Source organism: Sminthopsis crassicaudata, chromosome 6 (assembly GCF_048593235.1).
Source record: "Sminthopsis crassicaudata isolate SCR6 chromosome 6, ASM4859323v1, whole genome shotgun sequence".
Taxonomy (NCBI): domain Eukaryota; kingdom Metazoa; phylum Chordata; class Mammalia; order Dasyuromorphia; family Dasyuridae; genus Sminthopsis; species Sminthopsis crassicaudata.
The window spans coordinates 104,874,541-104,897,003 of NC_133622.1; the positions used below are offsets into that span (position 1 = coordinate 104,874,541).

The window sequence follows — 22,463 nt, forward strand, 5'->3', positions numbered from 1 at the left end:
GGTAACAAGGGAATCTAGCATTTGCTGGTGTACATGCCATTTGGGATAAAAGGAAAATGGAGCATGTAAAATAAGCTTCTCCATGCTTTGTTATAGAATAAATACACTCTATAATATGACATAAATACATATAATATTATGTTATATTAGTATAGTCACTATATCAGAAGTACTATGCTAAGTGCTGGGGATACAGAAAGAAAAGCAAGTGTCTATAGGTAATAACTAATTTTTTGTAGTTAAATTTCCCAATTTTTACTTTATATTCTCCCATCTTTTCGGTTTTGCTCTGGCATTCAAATGTTTTTTGTGGTTGGCTATTTGAATTTTATCTTTTGCTTTACAATCTTCCAGCTCCATCCCTTCCATCTCTTCCATCTTCCATCTCTATTCCTTCCTCCTCCTTTGGTAAGTCATTTTTTTATCCCATGTCCTTGGAATCCTCCCACTTTGTGGGAGGAAACACTTTTAACTGAGGTCAAGAAGCCACCCACAAAAAACATGGTAGAATGATGTAACCATTGAGAGCTAAGCCTCATGAACCTAGGTGAGTCACTGTTTCCTTGCCAACCCTCAAGTAAGTGATAAAGTAAAGGGAAGGAAAAATTTGTCCATTGTACCCATGGGTGTTTCTCACCATCATATTCCTGCTCCTATCCTTATCTCCTTTAGAAACAGAAAATGTCAGATCTGGAAGAACTCTGACAAATCATTTAGTATAGATGAGTAAAGTGAGGCTAGAGAAATGGAAAGACTTGACCAAGGTCATAGAACAACTCAATGGTAAAAATGATGGGTCACATTTGCAAAGCTTTTTAAGGCTTTCAAAGCATTTTACCTACATTATCTCATTGATTTCTTACAAAACATCAGGAAGGAAGGTCCTGCCATTATTCAATAAAGTTTTATAGATGAGAGGCTCAATAAGATTGAATGATTGACCAAGAATCCAATAAGATGTATTTGAGACAAGATTTGAAATAATGTTCCTTGCCTGGAGCCCAGTACTCTCTGTTGACCTACCAGTAGGCCATACTATGAGTTTTCTTGGCAAAGACCCTGTAATGGTTTGCCATTTCCTTCTCCAGGCAAATAGTGATTAAGTGATTTGCTCAGGATCACAAAACTGGCAAGTATCTGAGGCCTGTTTTGAACTCAGATCTTCCTGGCTCTGGACCTAATGTTTTATCTACTAAGGTAGATCTACTAGCTGTCCCACTCTTAATTACTACCTCAAGAGTTCAGAGATCATTTCATTTTTCTTTATATCTTCTGTGTCCTGTTCTCTCAGAATTAATCTGACATATTATTCCTGGCACAGTATCAGTAGCCAATAATAGTTTATATGGTCTCCTCAATGAAATCCATAATTAGTCAAAAGAAATTGATTGATTTGTAGCAACTTTTTGTGTTAACAAGGAACTAGAAATTGAATAGATGTCCATCAGTTGGGGAATGACTGAATAAATTATAGTATATGAAGGGAACAGAATATTATTGTTCTGTAAGAAATGATGAGCTGACTGATTTTAGAAAAAATCTGGAAAGACTTATATGAATTGATGCTGAATAAAGTGAGCAGTACCAAGAGAACATTGTACACAATAACAAGATTATGTGATGATCAACTGTGATGGACTTGACTCTTCTCAACAATGCAGTAATTCAAGCCAATTCCAATGGACTTGAGAAGGAAAATGCCATTCACATCCAGAGAGCTATGGATACAGAATGTGAATCAAAACATTATTTTCAACTTTGTTTTTCTTTTGGTTTTTCCCCTTTTGGTCTGAGAAATGGAGGGAGAAATATTTGGAACACAAAGTTTTACAAAAATGAATGTTGAAAACTATCTTTACATGTATTTGGAAAAAATAAAATACTATTGAGGAAAGATTGACTAACCTAACTATCCACACAAGACAGGAGGAGAGGGCAGTCTCTACTAAATTAAAAAAGCCATAGTCTAGACTATGAGATGCCACAAAAGTGGTCAGTCCATCGAATTAGCACTTTGATATGTATATCCAGGATAAACATTACAGATGGGGGATAAATTGAGCCCAGAATTAAATAGGAAGAGGGGGGGATGGATTAACTTTGGAAATTGTGCAGTTTTAATTAATTAACCTAAACCGTTCCAAGACACAGAAACTCATCTTTCAATGGAAGTATTCACCTAGAGAATCTTTTAACTGATTCATTTTCCATAACTGGAAAGATGAGTATATATGTGGATCAGGAAAAGCAAAGGCATACAAAATGATATTAGTAGACATGTTTCACTCCTTTAAATGGAACTCTGAAAATCCTCAAGCTTAAAAAGACTAGATTTACCATTTTCTTTCACTTGTGGCATTGTTTCTTAAAAAAAAAAAAAAAAAAAAAATTATGGAATTTGGGATTGGAAGGTTTAGATGACTTCATCTCCTAGTGCCATTCACATGACATACACAGAATAGATGTCTTACTCATTAGAATGTAAATTCCTGAGGTAAGGGGCTATTTTTTGGCCTTTTTTTTTAGAATCCTCAATGTTAGCACAGTGCCTTAGCATAGTTAGTCTGATTGATTAACACTCAAGCAGATCTGTGATCTTAATGATAGACATTTTCCCTTCAATGATGCACATTGCAATTCATGCATACCTGCCCATTCCAAGTGACTCATTCATATGCTCCCCCAAGGGAATGCTGGCTGGCTCCCTTGACAGATGTAGTCTTAAACAAATTAAACTAGGGACCTGAATTTCTAAGCTATCAATCTAACATCTCATTTTTCTTGCTATTTTTTGGTTTTAATATGGTAGGGTTGGTTTCAATTTTATGGAAAATTGATGAAAAGAAAAAGGTTATTTGAAGTGATTTCCTTTATTTTTTTTTCTGGAAAAAATGGCACACACACACACACACACACACACACACACACACACACACACACACAAGAATCTAGAGCTGTATTGCATGTTCTCCCTTCTCCTAGATACTCACTCTCTAGTTAGCTATATGGTACAGTGATAGAGCACCAGGCCTGGAGTCAGGAAGATTCAACTTTCTGAGTTCAAATATATCCTCAGAAAGTAACCAGATGTGTGGTTCTGGGAAAATCACTTAATTCTGTTTGCCTCAGTTTTCTCATTTGTCAAATGACCTGTCAAATGGCAAACCGAGTCCAGTCTCTTTCCCAAGAAAACCCCAAATGAGGTTATAAAGAGTTTTATACAACTGAAAAACGACCAGATGACCAACAGCAAATTTATATTCCTTTGCAACACTGAAGTACAATGGACGATTATAAAACAGTATAGCAAAAGCTAATCTTTCCCTAAAAATATGCATAGCTTAAAGTGAGACCTCAGATTAATAGGAGAGATGTGATACTATATTGGATTTTTCCTCTTTAATGAATATTCACTGGATATTCATTTTACACTTTGCATATAGTTCATGGTATTACGTGCAGGGGATACTTCATTATTATCCTAAAAACAATGTCTCAGACCTTTTGCTAAAAGCTTTAAAATGCTTATGGGTTAATTGATTAAAATGCTTCTAAAGAAAATTTAATATGAAAGCCTTATAGTGTAGGAGAAAAGGCATGGTTTCTAGAACCAGAGAATCTGCTACTTAGTACTTATGAGACCAGCTTCATCAACTATAAAACAAGAATTTTGGACTATAAGATCTCAGAGACCCCTTCTATCTCTCATTCCATCATCCTATGATGCATTGCAAAGGGCATTTTGTGCCTTTGGAACTAGGGAAACACCCACACATACACATAAACACACACAATGGGTGGGAGACATTAACGGGATAGTTTCCTGTGCCCTTAGTAAGATGTCATGGTGGGATGTCCTTAGTAAGATATCATGAAAAGCAGGCATAGGGATTCAAAAAATGTTGATTGTGAAAGATTTAATGCAGTAAGAGAAAGAACAGTGCTACAATTGACAAGAACTAGGTTACCTATAAGACTTCTTTAGATACTAATGTATGTTGTCAAATCCTGTTTGTCCTGATTCTAGGAAGGGGTAAAGTCATAAGATCATGTTCAAATCCTACTTCTTTTCCTTATGAGCCTGGATAGCTAGGTAAGAAAAGGATATGAATTTCAAAATATAAACTTCCATAAGAGAAGTTAATCTGGGAAATTTTACATTAAGATTTCAGGAGAGATGGGTGCAGCTAGGTGGCGCAATGGATAGAGCACCACCCTTGAATTCAGGAGGACCAGAGTTCAAATCTGGTCTCAGACACTTAACATGTCCTAGCTGTATGACCCTGGGCAAGTCACTACTTAATCCCAGCCTCAGAAAAAAAAAAAAAAAAAAAAAAAAAGAGTTCAGGAGATGAAGCTGAATCAAAATTTAGGTTCCAGACATAAAAAGACTTTTCATTCTCAGAGATAGGGGAGAGTGGCAATAGAATTGGGATAGAAGTAAGAACAGTGAAGGAGGGTGACCCCAAAAGGGGTTTGTTGGTAAACATTAAACTATCAACTCTTTGCAAAGGAAACTATATGCATGACTTGCTTTTAACTTTAATATGAATTAATATTTTCTCCATCACTTTCATATAAAATAAAATAAAATTAAGCCCATATATATACACACACACACACACACACACACACACACATATAAAACACTCATTTCCAACTTAAAATTTTAATAATCATTTCTCAAGAGCTGTTTTCAACATATTACTGCTTGGTAGTGTGAGGGGTAGTGCAAATGTTTAATGATTAAAATTTGGGCTGGGCTAAGGGAGAGAGAGAGAGATAGAGATGGAGAGAGAGAGAGAGAAACAGACTGAGAGGAGAGAGAGAATAGATAGGAAGGTAAATAGGCAAATAATAGATAACATTTAGATAGTAGGTAAAAAGACTAACTTCTGGGATTAAAAACTCTGTATTTGACAAAAATTGCTAGGAAAACTGAAAAATAGTATGGCAGAAACTAACATCTCACACCCTATACCAAGATAGGGTCAAAATGGGTCATGATTTCAAACAATTGAAAATTCAGGTGTGTCCAGATTTGAGGAGGCTTTTATACCATGGCTCCTGTAGCTATTACTCCAGATGGCAATTTGAGACATTAACAGGTAATGTCTCAATGTAAGTGAAAGTATGAGCTAGCAATTAATAAACAATTTATTTGCCTCTAAATTTTCATGACTAGATTATGGGAATAGGAAGGGGGTATAGATTCAGTTGATTAGAAAGCAATGAGAGCGATGATTATTAAATAACAAATTATTGGGGTGATCCCTCAGCTTTCCCAAAACTTTGTCCATTTACACTATTTTATCTATTTGGAGTTGCTGCTTTGCCCAACTAGAGAACCTTACAAAAATTTAATCTAAGATGAATTTTTTACCCAAAGTGCTCCTCTCTAGCTAGTTTGGATAGTGGAGTTCCTTTCTCTAGAGCAAGGCTTCTTAAATTTTTTCTACTCAAGATCCCTTTTCCCCTAAGAAATTTTTATACAATCCCAGTTACATAAGTATATAAAATATATGCAAATAATACAAAATATATTAAGTATATACAGCTCAAAGAGTTTTTGGCATTCATGAGCAACATTGATCCCTTTTATTAATTATCTGCTACCATGATTAATAAAATTATTATGTATCAAACTTTATGTGTCCACCCTTTCCCCACTATTACTCACAAAAGAGATATAATCCAGGATTATTGTTCAACTGACTATAAATAGAAAGGGTGGCAAAGATGAAGGAAAGTCCTGAGAAATAGTGGGACTCTGCCTTAGGCTTCTGTGTGGTTATAGTTATAGAAACAATGGAACCTATTCATTGAAAGGAGATTCTGAAACATGAGTATGTTTTTTAAAAATAAATGTTCACCCCAAAATAAATGTTCCCATGCTGAGTCAGGAATTAGCGGTCTTAGTGTTTAAAAAAATTGTCATTTAACTTATTCTTGGCATAAATCCTAGATTGACACAGTCAATTGCTTCAGAAATGCTGTTCCCATTATCCTCAGCATTCAAAAGCTTGTTGGGGAGACGCAGTAAAGGGGTGGGGGTGGAGAAAAGAATTTGGGGGAAATCTAGTGATGGATGGACATTTTAATAGACCTCCCAGACACATGACTGGAAGCCCTGAAGAACTGAGTCTCTAAAGTTATCAGAAATACAATTGTTTATCCTGTCCCAGGGTTGAAGGATTACTCCTTCATTTCTCCATCCCATCCCTATCCTGTCACAGAAACTGAATCTATTCACCACTTATGAAAATTAGGGCATAAAGTTCATGGGATGTGGGCCTGAGAGAAGGGGAAATACGGGCCCTCTGTCTCAGTCACAAGACAAAAGAAAAACTGTCTTGTCTCAATAAGATATTTTTGGTAAATTGTAAAGACTTAAAATGTAAACTCACAAATAACAGATCTGCCAGTTTTCCATTAAAATTGTTGCAATTAAGCAAATTGTAGCTGATTATTATTATCAAAACAATTCAATGAGCCAGTCAATTATATCTCCTCTATTTCCTCTCTTCCTGTGATATAGAGAATAAGTTTCTACCATATGAACACAATAGAGGGCTCTTCTCTATAGCAGTTTCTTAACAATAGTCCATTCTCTATATGGCCACTGGATTGTTTTCCAAATAACATTCTTCAAATATAGACATGAAACATCAAGAACCTCCACCAGTTTCATTGATATGGGAGAATATCAAAATTCTTACACACCTTAGATGATTTCAACAAGTTGCTAGTGTGATAAATGATTCATTTCGATCTCTACCCTATTCCGATCAATATTAATCAGTTTGATATGATTACATAAGGGTAGTGATTTGGTATATTAGACCCCAGTGCTAAATTTTTGACCCTTAAAACCAAGATCTATAAATCAATGGATTTCTGTATTTGTGTAGCCCTTCTAGAGTGTTCAAGTAACAAATCTTGTATAAAACACATGAAAATAAGACCCTGGAAGAAGGGGACATCTCAGTTCATGAATATGTAAGGTCCATTTCAGTAGGATACCACATTCTTTAATAAAGTGCCATTGGTTCAGAGCTCTATCTCAATGGTTTTTCTTGTAGGTTGAGCAATTTACAATATCCACTAACCCTAACCCTAATAGGAGTAAAACAATAATTGCATCCAAGCCAAAGCTAGTCCTTGGAAAACAATTCATTTCTGGGTTCCTACCTTAGGCAGGGGATATTCACCATTTTTGTTATTGACAAGTGTCATGAAGCCCATGAATCCCTTCTCAGAATGTTTCTATACAAATGTTAAGATTCAGTTTGAGGTTTTCCCTAACTCTCTAAAATCTGTCCTAGGGTCACATGTGATATTTTTTATCACTGTTGTCAATCAAAAATAGCTTTTGAAGAGATATTTTAAGAAGGGAGGAATTTAACAAGTAGTTAATAAAGAAGATGTGAGAATTTAATTTGAATTTCTGGACCACTCCTTAAATGACAGGGTCTAGATAACCTATGGAGTAAACCCAACAAGGACTGATAAGAACATTAACTAGTCTTGAAAATATCATGAACTCCAAAAAGGAATAAAGATGAAGAAAACTGCTACAGTGTAGAAAGAAGACTAATAGAAAGGCTTCAGGAATTCACAGAAGAAAAATCCAGGAAACCAGCAGCAATATAACCAATGTCCCAGAAGTCTCTAATCAAATATATAAAGAATGTATATAAGCAAGCACAATTACTAAAGATCCAGCTAAAAACTGTTTTGTGGTTTTTTTTTTGAAGGAGGGAAATACATTTTTTTAATCATGCAAAACATTTCTATTTTAGTCATGTAGTAAAAGAAAACTGACAAAAAAAAAAAGCCTGAAGAAAAATAAAGTTAAAAAAGTATGCTTCAATCTGTATTTAGACATCATCAGTCTTTCTTTGGATATGAATAGCATTTTTCATCATAAGTCCTTCAGAGTTGTCTTGAATCATTGTATATGTTGAGAAGATATATGTGAGGAAATTCAAGAAATTCAAGGGAAAAAGCAAGATGAAAAGCATCTGAATGAAATTTCATGGGGAGGGGCAACAAACCACAGACTTCCTGAGAAAGGACATATCTAGGGGATTCAAGAAACAGGTCCATGATATAGTAATTATAGGAAATTTCCAGCTATCAGCTGGAATACTCTCTGTCCAATGCAGAATCACTAGTAATCTCTTGACTTATCTTAATGATAGTTTCATCCTTCCAAAGGGAGAAAAAAAAATCAAGGAAAGAAATATCTATTCTTACTTAAAAGTATTTGTTGTTGGGATGAAATTTGTGAGATACTTGAGGGGAGGTGACAAGTTAAGACAATGAATGTAGAACTTGTGGTTTGAGGAGAGAAAAAATAAGTATAGTCTGATACATGCTTGAGATTTGGGGAGAGTAGTTTTCAAAGATTTCAGAGAAAGGATACATAGTCTTCCTTCAAACTAAAATTCTACAAGAGAAGTTCTCCCAGGAAGGAGTTTAAAAGAATGTAATTCTGAAGATACAAAGGAGGAAAGGGGGAAGGTTGTCTGAAGAGACTGATGGTGATAGACAGAAAAACTCATCAACAAAATTAGGTTTTTGAGAAGACCTTTTAGAAGACCTAGGTAGGAGTCCTACCAAAATCCTTTTATGATACAGATATGATGCTGATACTTAAACCAGGAAGGGCCAAAAAAGAGGAAGAATAGACCAGTTTCCCTAATGAATATTGAGGCAAAAATCTTCAATAAAATATTAGCAAAGAGATTACAGCAGCTTAACAGCTGATATACTATGACCAAGTGGGACTTATACAAGGAATATAGGTTCAATAATTGACCATATCAATAACAAAACTAACAAAAATCATATAATTCTCTCAATAGAGGCAGAAAAAGCATCTGACAAAATACAATACCCATTTCTATTAAAACACTGGAATGCATAGGAATAAGGGGCATTTTCCTTAAAATGGTAAGTAGCATCTATCTAAACCATCAGCAAGCATTATATGTAATGGGGATAAACTAGAAACATTCCCAATAAGATCAGGGGTGAAAGCAAGTTTGGCTCTTATCACAGTATTATTCAATATAGGAACTAGAGTAGGTAATAAGGAAACTAAATTATCACTCTTTGCAGATGTTATGATGATATATTTAGAGAATCCTATAAAGAATCAACTAAAAAAACTACCAAACAATGAACTGTAACAAAGTTTCAGGACATCAAATAAACCCATACAAATCAGCAGCAAAATTTGTATAAAAACAAAGTAAAATCTAAACAATTGGAGAAATGACAATTGCTCATGCATAGAGCAAGGTCATAGAATAAAAATTAACAATTCTTCCCAAATCTATTTATTTAATACCATACTAATCAAACTGTAAAAAAAAAAAAAAATTACTTTGGAGAGTTAGAAAAAAATAATAAAATTCATCTGGAACAAAGCTCAAGAATATCAACAGAATAGGAGGAAAAATGTACCTAAATGTACCCAAAACAATATTAAAGTGGTGATCATCAAAACCATGTGGTACTGGCAAAGAAATATGGTAGTGGATCAGTGAAATAGGTTACCCACACAAGACACAAAAGTCAATAACCATACTAATCTAGTGTTTGAAAAACCCAAAGACTAATTTCTGGGATTAAAAATTGCTAGCAAAATTAGAAAATAGTATGGCAGAAACTAGGTATTGATCAACTTCTCACACCCTATACCAAGATAAGGTCAAAATGGGTTCGTGATTTAAATATAAAGGGTGATATTATAAGCAAATTAGTAGAACCTGTCAGATCTGTGAAGGGAGGAATTTATAACTAAAGAACTTGAGAACATTATGTAATGCAAAATTTTAAATTTTTTGAACAAATAAAATCAGTGCAACCAAGTTTAGAAAGGAAACTGAAACAAATTTTATAGCCAGTTTTTCTGGTAAAGACCTCATTTCTAAAATAAATAGAGAACTGACTCAAATTTATAAGAATTCAAGTCATTCCCCAATTGATAAATGATTAAGGGATATGAATAGACAATTTTCAAAAGAAATCAAAGTCATTTCTAATCATATAAAAATGCTCTAAATCACTATTAATTAGTGAAATACAAATTAAGACAACTCTGAGGTACCTCTCTCAGGCTAAAATGACAAGAAATTTATAATGATAAATGTTGGATGGGAAGTGGGAAAAATGGGATACTAATATATTTTTGGTGAAGTTGTAAACTGATCCAATCATTTTGGAGAACAATTTAGAACTATACCCAAAGAGCCATAAAACTGTACATACCCTTCAGCAGTGTCTCCACTGGGTCTATAATCCAAAGAGATTATAAAAAAGTGAAAAGAACCCATAAATGCTAGAAATGTTTGTAATAGCTCTTTTTGTAGTGGCAAGGAACTGGAAACTGAGTGGATGCCCTTCAATTAGGGAATAGCTGAATAAATTGTGGTATAAGGATGTAATGGAATATTATTGTTCTATAAGAAATGATGAGTATCAGAGAGGAAGATTTTGGCTCCATATTAGGAAAAATTGCTTACAAGTTAGGGCTATTCACAAGTGCACAGAGCTGCTTTGGGAGGTAGGGAGATAAAAATACTTTGAAGAAAGTATATTAATTTGAAACTGTTTGTAAGAATCTCAGCCTTTGAAAGGGATACTAGTGGGCATCTTGTGCAAGCCCTAACTGAGCAATTACTCATTATACCCCCTCCCCATCTCCAGAAGCAATTCTTTGCACTTTTGGACAGCTCCTACCATTGAGTTTTCCCTTATGTTGAATATCACTTTCTCCAATTTCCAACCACCTGGCTATCTGGGATTGAACATAATAAGCTTTATTCCTTAGAAGTACCTCACCTAGAGTCAGAAAGCCTCATCTTCCCGAGTTCAAATCTGGCTTCAGACACTTAGTAGCTGTGTGACCTTGAACAAGTAACTTAACCTGCTTGCCTCAATTTCCTCACCTGAAAAATGAGCTGGCAAATGAAATTCCCCCTCTCAAAAAAACCCCCAAACAGATTCAAAGAGCCAGACATGACAATAACAGAGCAGCTGGTCTCTGACACTTGCTATTGGCTGAAAGATTCATTCATGATTTGCAGGGAACCTGTTGATGATGCTCCCTGTGCTCAGTGGTCAGAGAACTCTCTCACTATACCTTTCCAGCTTAAGGTCTTCCAAAGGATATGCTGGTCTGCTTGAGTCACCTTCCAGAACCTATCTATGGCCAGAGAGGCATCAGAAGCAGGCCTTAGTGGAGGATCCCTTATGATACTGTTTCAGCTATTTGAAGGCAGTTCACATATTTCTGCAACGTCCTCTCTTCTTTTGATGTAATTTCCCCAAGCCCTTCTGTTGATATTTGTATGATTCTTCAGGTCACCTTTATTGTTCTAGTTACTTTCTCTACACAGATCAAATTGTTTATGTTCTTCCTAAAATGTAGTGTCCAAAACTAGATCTAATAACATGGCTTTATGTCAGCCATAGGATTCTTTAGCACTAAAATCCATAGCTTCATGCACTTCCCTATTAGCTTTTAATGACCCAATAATGTGGGATTCTGGAGCATATTGGCCCTGTCCCCCCCCCCCCACCTCCTGCCCCATGAAGTTAGCTCACTACTCAGATGTCTACCTTATGCAGTATAGGCTGAGATCATACACATCTTCACATTTCCCTCTCCTCTGTCTCTTCTCCTTTAAGATGGTGTATTTTCCAACTGTCTAGAGAAGTACCAGTGGACAGTTTATATATGTAGAAGGCCTATGATTTTGTGAAATTTCACCTTGCAGGTTTTCCCTGAGAATTTAGAGCTAGAAGGGACACGAGATGATAGTAGTTATCATTTAACAGAAAAAAAGCATTTATTAAGCACCTACTACATACAAGGTAAATGCTAAGTTTGGAGGATATAAAGAAAGGCATTCTCTGTTCTCAAGTAGCTCTCTGATAGAAAAGACAGTACTCAAAAAATGCTATGTACAAAAAAACATACAGATAGAATTTTATTATGCTGTTGTTCAGTCATTTCATTTCATGTTCATTCATTTCAGTTCATCTGACTCTCCATTTGGGGTTTTCTTGGAAAAAATATTGTCATTTCCTTTTCCAGCTCATTTTACAGATGAGGAAACTAAGGCAATTAGGCTAAGTGAGTTACGCAAGGTCACCCAGCTAATACATGTTTGAGGCCAGATCTGAACTCAGATTTGAAGCTTCTTGATTCTAGTTCCAGTGCTCTATCCACTGTGATACCTAACTACCCCACAAACTAGAATAAGCAGAAGAAAAACAGAGGACAGGGATTCAGGAGGGGCAGCTAGCTGGCACAGTGGATAGGGCACCATCCCTAAAGTCATGAGTTCAAATCTGGCCTTGGACACTTCCTGGCTGTGTGACCTTGGGCAAGTCACTTAACCCCAATTGCCTCAGCAAAAAAAAAAAAAAAGGGGGGGGGGTCAGGAAAGGCTTCATGCTGAGGGCAGGCTTTTTGCTGAAGACAGAAGGCAGAGATGAGACAAAGAGATGAGACAGGGGATAGTCACTGAAAATGCCTACATCCAGGAGATGGTGTATCTAGTATAAATCAAAATCCTCTCCATTTTACAGATGAAAAGACTGAGAATAAAAAAGGTCCAATAAATGTCAGAAACAGGATTTGAAATTAATCTTATTCATAGCAGCAGCTAGCACTAATATAGTTTTTTAAATTTGCAAAGAACTTTACAAATATTAATTTATTTTATCCCCACAGGAATATCCTCATGAGAGGCAGGTGTTATTATTCCCATTAGGAAAACAGGAACCTGAGGCAGACAGAGATTGAACGACTTGCCCAAAGTCCCACAGCTAGGGATGAAATTAGGTCTTCCTGACTCCAGTTCCAGTGATAGCATACCATATCACATCTAGGTTGAAGACATAGAATGTTGTACAATCCACTCCTGCCCTGCCTTTCAAAACTCAGGGAACTTAGACCAAAAGAGGTTTAATAATTTTTACCTGGTCATACAACTAGTTAGTAAAAGAGCTACGGTGAAAATCTACATTTTCTGACTCATAGTCCAATCCAATTTCTCCTCATGGCACATGGTCTCCCTAAGGATTATAAAGAGAGAATAAAGCAGCAGACTCCGTAGTCTCAAAAAGACTGTCACCTGGGGTCACACCATTTTTGACTAAGTGTTGGGGTATCCTAGAGTGGAGCTTCATTTGGCACTTAAAGGGTTCTGGGGCAAATCTTGCACTGGTTCATAAAACACTCGCCAAATGCTCCAACCATATGCTGAAGTACCACTTCCAAAAGTGGTTTTGTTTTTGTTTTGTTTTCCTTTTGTAAGGAAGAATTCTAAAACTTCAGATGGCAGAAGTAGAGAGCATACTTAAGGAAACTGGTATCATTAACCATGGCAATCCTCGGGGCCACTGCTTGAATAACATGGCCCCCCTGGTGGGCCAGCATCTCCCAGGCTCAGAGTCAGAATATTTTAATTTAAGTATGGGGCTTCCAAAAAAGGATTGTGGGGTGATAGGCTCATAGCCTGAGGTCATTTAGTCCAAACATAGACATAGAGAGGTCATGTGACTTGCCCAGAATGACAGCTAACCCAAGCTTTCTACATGGCATGGAGAAGAGGACACTGGTTTTAGAATACAAAAGATTTAGATTCAAATCTTGACTCAGAAACTGGCCAGGTCACCTTGGGCCAATCATGTTATACCTCTGTGCCTCAGTTTCCCTATCTGCAAAATGAGGGAGAGGTTGGTCAGATAGCCTCAATCCCTTCTATCTCTAGATTCTACTCTCTCTCTAGAAGCAACGCTCTTTCCACCAGTATTGGTGCCTGGGATTCATGCAGGAGAAAATGGAAGCCGTGAATCATGGGGAAAGTCTCCTTCCAATTCAGGTGCTCCTTCGTGACAGGTTGCATCTGAGATCCAAGGGTTTCCTCTCTGCAGCCATAGCTACAGTAGTATTTTCCGTTATAATGGTATTGCCTTTTGTGGTGTGGACTCATTTGGAAACAGAGAGAAATCTACTTTCAACTTTCAGGGAAATTAGACTCTCCCCACGCAAAAGCTCCTTGGCACACTAATGGATCCGCTCAAGCAGGCCATGCCAAGCAGGACTGTCCCTGTGTGACAGAGAGGCTTTGTCTGGCTCCCTGCTCCTGCCAACTTCAGGAACATGGTCTGGGAAACAAAGGATAATGTCACTGACTTGGTTTCTTTGTGGGGCTTTTTTCTTAATGCTCCTTTATCTCTTTATTGGGGGCTCCCTCACTCGAATGGGGTTTAATTTTCATTTGGATTTAGAACCCTGCACGTGGCCACATCTCTCCAAGATGGGCAGTGAATGCCTGCCGAGAGATGAGTGGGGGTATCTTGTTTTTTGTGAGTCTCTCTGGGCAGAGAACTGAGACCAGGCTTGTGCCACACATACAGCAGTAGCTGTTGGCCCCTGGAAAACTGGCAAATGGGGTTTGAAGTAAGGTATTGTGTTGGCTTATGAACGTGCCAATTGACTGCCTTTAAGGAAAAGAGGAGAGTCTTGTTAGCGTGTTTATTTTAGAGACCTCATTTGTTAGGCAAGAGGCAAAGTGCATCAATCAGTCAAGGGATCACTGCCATAAAGGAATTCTTTCATTTTCAGTTTTCCACAAAAGCTTTGTTTCCAGAGCATGGTGTTCATAAGTTCAGGGGATCATAGATTTGTAACTGGAAAGCATGGTTAGAGGCCAAAGAATTAGTCTAAATCCCTCATTTTAAAATTTTTTATTTTTTTAAATCCTCCCCAAAGTTAAATTTGAGGAAAGTCTCTGAATCAATGTGCCCAAAGTTGTACAGGTAAATAAATGATTGAGCAGGAATGTGAACTTGTTCCGGTCCATAGACTACAAGTCTCTTTCTGCTCTACTCTCTGAAAACATTTGAGATGCAAACTTGGAATAGAGTACAGGACCCAGCTGGAGTCAGGAAAATCTGAATTCTAATCCTGCCTCAGATATTCACTGGTTCTTATTGAGTCACTTAACACTCTCCCTTTCCTCATTTGTAAAATGGGACTAATAATTCCAACTCAAAGTTATTGGAAGGATCAAATGAGATAAAAACAACTAGGTATTAAAGTAGATTGAAACCGCTGACCTGATTTCAGGGAGACCTGAATAGAAAACAAATTTGTAGACCCTTCTTTAGATACTAGTTATCATTCTTTTTATTATTATGTACAAAAATAGTTCTGCATACTTATATACTTCTATAAGTGCTTATATCATTACAGGTTGCTGGGCTCAATATCAGAGGTTCAAATTTGTGATCCTATGTTCTTTAGGTAATTATATTGGTCTCACATACTTATTATGATGTGATTCTGGGCAAGTCATTTGACTTCTGTCCCTTTCCCTTTTTGTAAGATGGGAATAATAGCATTTATCTTGCAGAATTGTGAGCATCAAAAGGAGATCACATTTGTAAAAAGTCCTTAGCCCAGTACTTTGCACATAAACAGGTGAGACATAAATGCTTATTCCTTTCCTTCCCTCAGTTGTGTGAGCCTCCAGAATAAGTAAGTCACTTTTGCCTCAGTGGGCCTCAAGTTTCCTCATGTTTAAAATAGGTGGGAGAGGAATTTAATGATCTCTAAGGTCCCTTCCAGCTCTGTGATCTCATGTACAGATGGATAAACTTCACCAATATTCCTGAATATTGGTCACTACATAAGTATGGTCACTACACCTCTGAGGGAGGACTCTTAAGATGAATAAGGGCTCCCACCCCACCATGACTAGTCGGCCAATCAATAACCTTCCTTGACTTCCCACAATGCAAAGACCTTGACTTAGGCATCAATTTCCTTACCAGACAATCAGAAATCAGGGATTTCTACACATGGAGGGTAGGGTACAGATATTGGTCTGAATTCTGAAAACCACTTAACTCCCACAAAGTTTGTCTTAAAGGTCAGCCAGGAATCCTGGAGAAACCTAGACCCTAGTCTCTGGATCCAATGCATCAAGAGATATCCCTTATGATGTTGTCTGGTTTGCAGATTTCTGCCAGTTCAGGAAATGCCCTGGTCTGTGCAAGAGAAACCCCAACCTATAGGCAGCTTCTCCAAACAGATCAGCTTTCCAAATAGGGGCATCTTTTATTCCCTGGTACTTAGTGGAAAAAGTAGAAACCTGAATTACATGAGGCTTTTTCTTTTTCTTATTCTGCTACCTAAGAAATCCTGGGTGTATGTCTTAAAATCCCATTCTCTAGAAATCAGTGAAGGCTGACAGGATAGCCAGCAACTGGTTCCAAGTTTGGCTGGGGAAATTCTGAAATTTAGCGTGCTCCATTTGCTCATTTAAAAAAATCCAATTTGAACCACAGAGATTTTAAAGGACTTTACTTGTGAAAAGACATAGAAAGCCTGGTCCTGCTAATTATCACCAATTTCTCACTGGATCTTTTCTCAATGTTGCAATTCAAAGGGAACCCCAAAGTCTCAACTGGAAGGCAACAGCACCAGAGCTAGAAACATCCTTTCCGCTAAGGAACCCCCAGCCACTGCTGAAGAGCAAAACAAATATTTGAAATTTAAAATATGAAGGACTTGAAAAACAGAGCCCAGGAAGGGTGGCTAACAGTTTGAGAGTCAAAGGTAAGTACTCCCCCAACAAGTAGAGAGATCAATACTCACCTGTCATTAGGGAGTAATAATTAGGGTAGGAAAGGCTGGGAAAGTCCGGGGTCAAGTAATCGACTTTCACACCCTTGCTCACAATCTCTTTGAACCCAGGCAAGGATTCCAGCTCTTCATCACTGATGTAGTCATGGCGAACACCATCCAATAGAAATACCAGGAGCTTCCGGGGGACAGAGGTTGGGCTACCCAGGTAGAAGGCAAAGCAGAATAAGAGGGTCAGGACTTTTGTTGCCATGCTGTCAGGATCCTACCCCAGGGTCCAGGCAGGGCTGCCTGTGCCTTTGCAGTGTCTGTGATTGGAGAATCTGAAGCTATTCTCTCTTCTAGAGGCCGGATGTTTCACTGCTATCCTATCTGAGCCAATTTCACTTTCAGAATTTAAAGGTACAGCACTCCCCTTGAACTGGGAAACCAGAAAGCCCCTTCCTGTCCCACCCAGATTCCTAATCCTATCTTATTCCGGAAACTAAGCCCCATTAATGATAATTACTACTAATTAGATTTTCTATAGGGTTGAACAGAAACCTATTCAATTCAAAAATTCCCTATTGTTTCAATAGCCCCAAGCTCTGAAATCTGACTATAAAACTAAGTACCCTTGATGAGCCTCTTCACAAAATCTCCTAATCTCACTGGGAGCTTTTGTCCACTAAGAGACTTGCTTTCTTGGTGATATTCAGAAATAAACTTACCTGTTCTTTGCTATAGAGTGACTTCTTTCAGGAGACTTGAGCCTTACCTCCCAAACCATTGCCTGGATCCCCAACACTCTTATTTTAAAAAAATTAGAGGAATGAAAGGAAGAATCTGTTCTTTACCAGTCTTGTTTGGAGAGTTCCTGGGCCCCCTTCTGAAGGAGAATGAGGAATGTCCCCAGCTAGCCCAGCAGTTCACACTAGGGGAGGACAGCAAGCTTGCTGCTTTTAACACATTCTCCAGAATATTCATACCCACAGGGAAAGGATGAAAGGAGTAATTGGGCTAGAGAACAGCCCACACCAACTTTACCATGAGAAAAATGTGATCTCTTTTCTTGGGGTGGCTCCAGCAATTGCAGTTCAGATTCTCTTGAATGGTCACTCTCTTGAAAAATGTAAGGACTTCATAAGTATTAATGCTTTCAGTTGGATTTTTAATCTTAAATTTGGCAACAAAAACTTTTGGAAATCATAATATAAATGGGGGTAGTGATGAGGAATATGATATAGTGGGAAAAGTATTGGATTTGGGATCAAGGGATCTGGGTGCAAATTCTAGCTCTTCTGTCCACACAGCTCTCTGTCATACCAACTGTGTAACATTGGGGAAATCACTTTACTTTTCTAGGGCTGTTTCCTTATCTGTAAAATGGATTGGATGGCCTCAGAGGATCTTGCCAATACTCAATTTGTGATCCTATGTTCTTTAGATAATTGTATTGTGAGTACTGTTCACTCAACAAAGGTTTAATCACTTAATCAACCAATCCCATATGGCAAAAACTATGTTAATCACTGGAAATACTTATGCAAAAATGAAACAATCCCTTAAATCAAGGAATATATATACACACACACACACATATACACACATATATAGTATGACGTGAAGCAATGGGAAAGGAGGGGACCAACATAAAATATATATGAGTGTGTGTATGTGTATATACACATATATTTATAAATATATGTGTATATAGGTGCATGTGTGCATATATAAGTTTATACACAAATATATATATAATACATTATATACACAAGTATACCAGATATAGACGGCACAGTGGCTTTGGGCCTCTATGCGGTGTCACCCTGGGCAATCACTTAACCCTATTTGCCTCAGCTCCTCATCTGTCAAATGATCTGGAAAAGGAAGTGGCAAACCACTCCAGTATCTTTGCCAAAAAAATCCCAAATGGGGTCATGAAGAGTTGGACATGACTGAAATGACTAAACAAAAACAATACAAGATGTATCCAAAATAAATTCAAAGTTATTTGGGGGAGAGGCACATCAGGAAAGGCTATGAAGGAAGCTAGGGATTCTAAGAGGAGGAAATGAGGAAGGAGTAAATTCTATGCATAGGAGTTAGCACATGCAAAGGCATGGAGACAAGAGAAATATCCTCATATATGAATAACAGCAAAAAAAAAAAAAAAAAAAAAAAGTCTGGATTGTAAGATTGCAGAAAAAGGAGTAAAATGATAAATCTGGAAAAGCAGGTTAGAGAAATCAACTGTCTCTGTATGTTTGTTTGCTCCTCTCACACAGACTAATAACCCAACAAATTCAATTCAATTCAATTCAGCCAGGAGAGGCATCATTGCACACAGAGAACCATAGTCAGGAAAATTAAGTTCAACGCATATTGGCTGTGTGACCTGAGCAAATTACTTAACTTCCCAGTATCCCAGGCAACTTTCTTGGAGTCAATGTCTCAAAAGTTATAGATCTGCATTAGTAAAGGAAAATTTCTCATTGGAACTTCCCAAAACTAGTGAAGTCACAGACCTAAAAATCTAAAATCTCCCTCTTCCCCCCCCCCAAAAAAAAAACAAAAACAAATAACAATTGTATATATCTGCATTGCAGAGCACTGGGCTAAGACTGGAAGAGATACAAAGTTTAGCTAAGTCATAATACAGATATTATGAAGCTGATAGTTGACTAAAAAAATCCTCAAAGAGCACAAAAACATCCTCTCCATTTTACATTTCCCTAGACCCAATCTGGCCCCTAAAGTTTAACAGCCTGTGGGGTTGGCCATACAATGCAACCCCAGATTTCACATTCTTCACTTATTTCCAGTCTCATCTTCAGGCCTGAAGGATATTTTCAGTAGAATCTACCATTCTCCAAATCATAATTGATTGCTCTTATCTAAATACATGTGTTTGGAATCCATATTGTAATGGTAAAACCAAGTGTCTCTAACATAGCACACCTGAGGAAAGGAAGGGATAGAGGAGAATATAAATCATGTAATCACAGTGAACCAAGAAAGCCTGAAGGAAATTCTTTCAAGAGACCAATCATCTTCAACTTTGTCTTCCTGTCTCACCCAGATTCCTAATCCTATCTTATTCCAAAAACCAACCCCCATTGATGATAACTACTACTAATTAGGCTTTCTATAGAATTAAACTGAAACCTATTCAATTCAAAAATTCCTATTGTTTCAATAGCCCCGAGCTCTGGAATCTGACTATAAAACTAAATTCCCTCAATGAATCTCTTCACAAAATCTCTTAATCTCACTGGGGGCTTTTGTCTATTAAGAGACTTGCTTTCTTAGTGATATTCAGAAATAAACTTTCCTATTCTTTGCCATAGAATGAATTCTTTCACAAGACTCATGCTTTGCCTCCCAAACCATTGATGGGATCCCCAACAATGGCATTGAGCCTGGCCATATTTCTAGCCCTCAGCCTTTTATCTCAGGTAGAATAGAGGAGTTTGGGTAGGAGATGAATTTAAATAGATAAATAAATAAATAGATAATAAATTAGAAAAAATGTGGTCCCTGTTAAAAGCCCAAAAGTCTTGTCAGTCAAGACTGAGAGTTTATTTCTCTTTGTTTCCTTCTTTGAGAATAGTAATCAACAGCCTGAATCTTTCAAATAGTTCCTTATCTTTTCCTAGGGTTGGATGTTGCTTTAGGCCAGGAAAATGCTACATAGTTTTCACCTAGATGATACTGCAAATTACAAAACTCCTTTTGGTTCCTAAATGGATCACTGCCTAGAAGGCCTTGCCAAGCCTGTTCCAGACACACATGAACTCTCAGGAATGTGCTCCTTCCCAATATAGAAACCACAAGATAGTAGTCCTCCTCAACTAGAAGAAATCATGGTGTTGTGTGTCTTGCTACCTGTGTATATAGCTTGGTGGTAGGTTTAGCCACTTCACAGGGAGAGTTGTAAATTTTTTTTATCTGCAAGGCTGACACAAAAGTAAATCCAATCTTATATTTTAGGAATGAGAAAGATGTGTGGATGGGTGTTAGATCCCCTTACACAAATTAACAATCAGAGACATCTTCAGATACAAAGAGAAAGCATTTATTTAGTCTCTTAAGGAGAGGCCCAAGCACATGCAGGAGGCATCTCAGCTCCCAAGATGTCCTGGACCTGGCAAGTCAGAAATAATAAATCTGGTTAAACAGCAAAAGACCCAAGTCTTTTCATTGAATGGACTAAAAAGGAAGTAACCATTATTGACCAATGGGTCACCAATATTGCCTGCTTCCTGTGGATCATTTCATTTCCTGAAGCTTAGACCTAGGTTTTGACCTCAGAGACCTCTAGGCCTTAAAATCAGGGGACTTCTTGCAACCTGGGCCTAATGCCCCTCAGGCCCTATAGACCTCTGGGAACAAGGATAACTTAGACCTAAGGTCTAATTTACTCCATTGCATAGACTTTTTGAGAAAACCTCACCTGGTCTCCTTCAGTGATAATTTTTAAAAATCTGCAAAACAAATCTCATTTCTTTTTCTGGTCAAATGTTTTTGGAAGCAAGCTCAATTATTGGTTGAAAATGGTCCTTCATCAACAAATAGATATCTGGATGGTACAATAGAATTCTGGATTTGCAGTCAGCAAGACTTTTGTGTGAATCCTGCCTTAGACTCTTAACAACTGAATGACATTTGCCAAATGTGTCAGCCTCAGTTTCCTCATTGGTAAAAGGAGGATGATAATAATAACATCTTACAAAATGAGAATCAAATGTAATCATTTTTGTAAAGCATTTTGCAACTCTAAAGTGCTATAAATGCCCATTATTATCTCTACTATCTTTTGAAATATCACTCAATGGGAGGGAGAGGAGATACGTCTAAGATATGACCCCTGCTCTCATTTATCTAGGGGATAATATCATGGATGCCAATTTCATTAATTTTTTTGTCCTAGTTAGTAAGTCAGGAAAAAGAGCCAAAAGGCATGAAGGCAGTTGCTTTAATGAGGTTATGAGCTGTTCTTTTACTCCAATAGGTAGCTTACAAAAGCAGAGATAATCTAAGTTTCTGGACTGATATTTACTTTCCCAGATATCAAATATGGGAGATCTCAGTGACTTGATAAAATAGAGAGCAAGAGAGGCAAGTCGTATCTATGTTTGATTTCCATGAGTTATGTATGTTACTTAGAAAAGTCACCTACATTAAAAAGTAATATAAGCTGCAGGGATTTAGGTATGGAAATTTTAAAAGGGCTAATCAGTAATGACTATCATCAAGTCAGGGGCAGTTTCATTCTTAATGACTTTAGCTCCCTCATTTACTTTTGGGAATTCCTTGTCGAAAGTTTGAAGAATTCTAATATTGTAAATTTAAGACTGAAAGAGCCAGAAGAAGTCACATGGTTCAATCACGTTTTGGTTTTTTTTGCAAACAAATGAAATGAAGACAAGAGAAATGACTTTCAAACCCAAGATTGAAAAACAGTTTAGGACCCTGACATATCATGTTTATAATTGTACCAACTACACCTAGGTCATCTGCTAATATTCCAGCAAATAACATGATAACTGTCTGCACAATCAATCAAAATAGCATCATAGATTCAGAGCCTGAAGGGCTTTTGTTATTATTCAGTTGTTTCAGTCACATTCAACTCTTTGTGGCCTCAGTTGAGATTTTCTTGACAGATACTCAAGTGGTTTGCTGTTTTCTTCTCTAGTTGATTTGATAGATGAAGAAACTGAGACACACTGTCTTAAGTGACTGCCAGGGTCACACAGCTAGTAAGTGTCTGAGGCCAGATTTGAACTCATCTTCCTAACTT

General features: G+C 37.3%; 1 protein-coding gene across 2 annotated transcripts in view; it reads right to left on the reverse strand.

Moving 5' to 3' along the window:
- Nucleotides 1-22,463, reverse strand: part of ENPP6 (ectonucleotide pyrophosphatase/phosphodiesterase 6) — a 133,162-nt gene that overhangs the window by 103,061 nt on the left and 7,638 nt on the right. The window contains exon 1 of one of the 2 annotated variants that reach the window (XM_074275046.1): nucleotides 16,691-17,049. The exons of the other annotated variant lie outside the window; for it this stretch is intronic. Coding sequence (XP_074131147.1) covers nucleotides 16,691-16,931 — 241 coding nt within the window. The 5' untranslated portion in view covers nucleotides 16,932-17,049. Of the gene's footprint in view, nucleotides 1-16,690; nucleotides 17,050-22,463 lie in introns of those variants that run through there. 2 annotated transcript variants of the gene reach the window in all.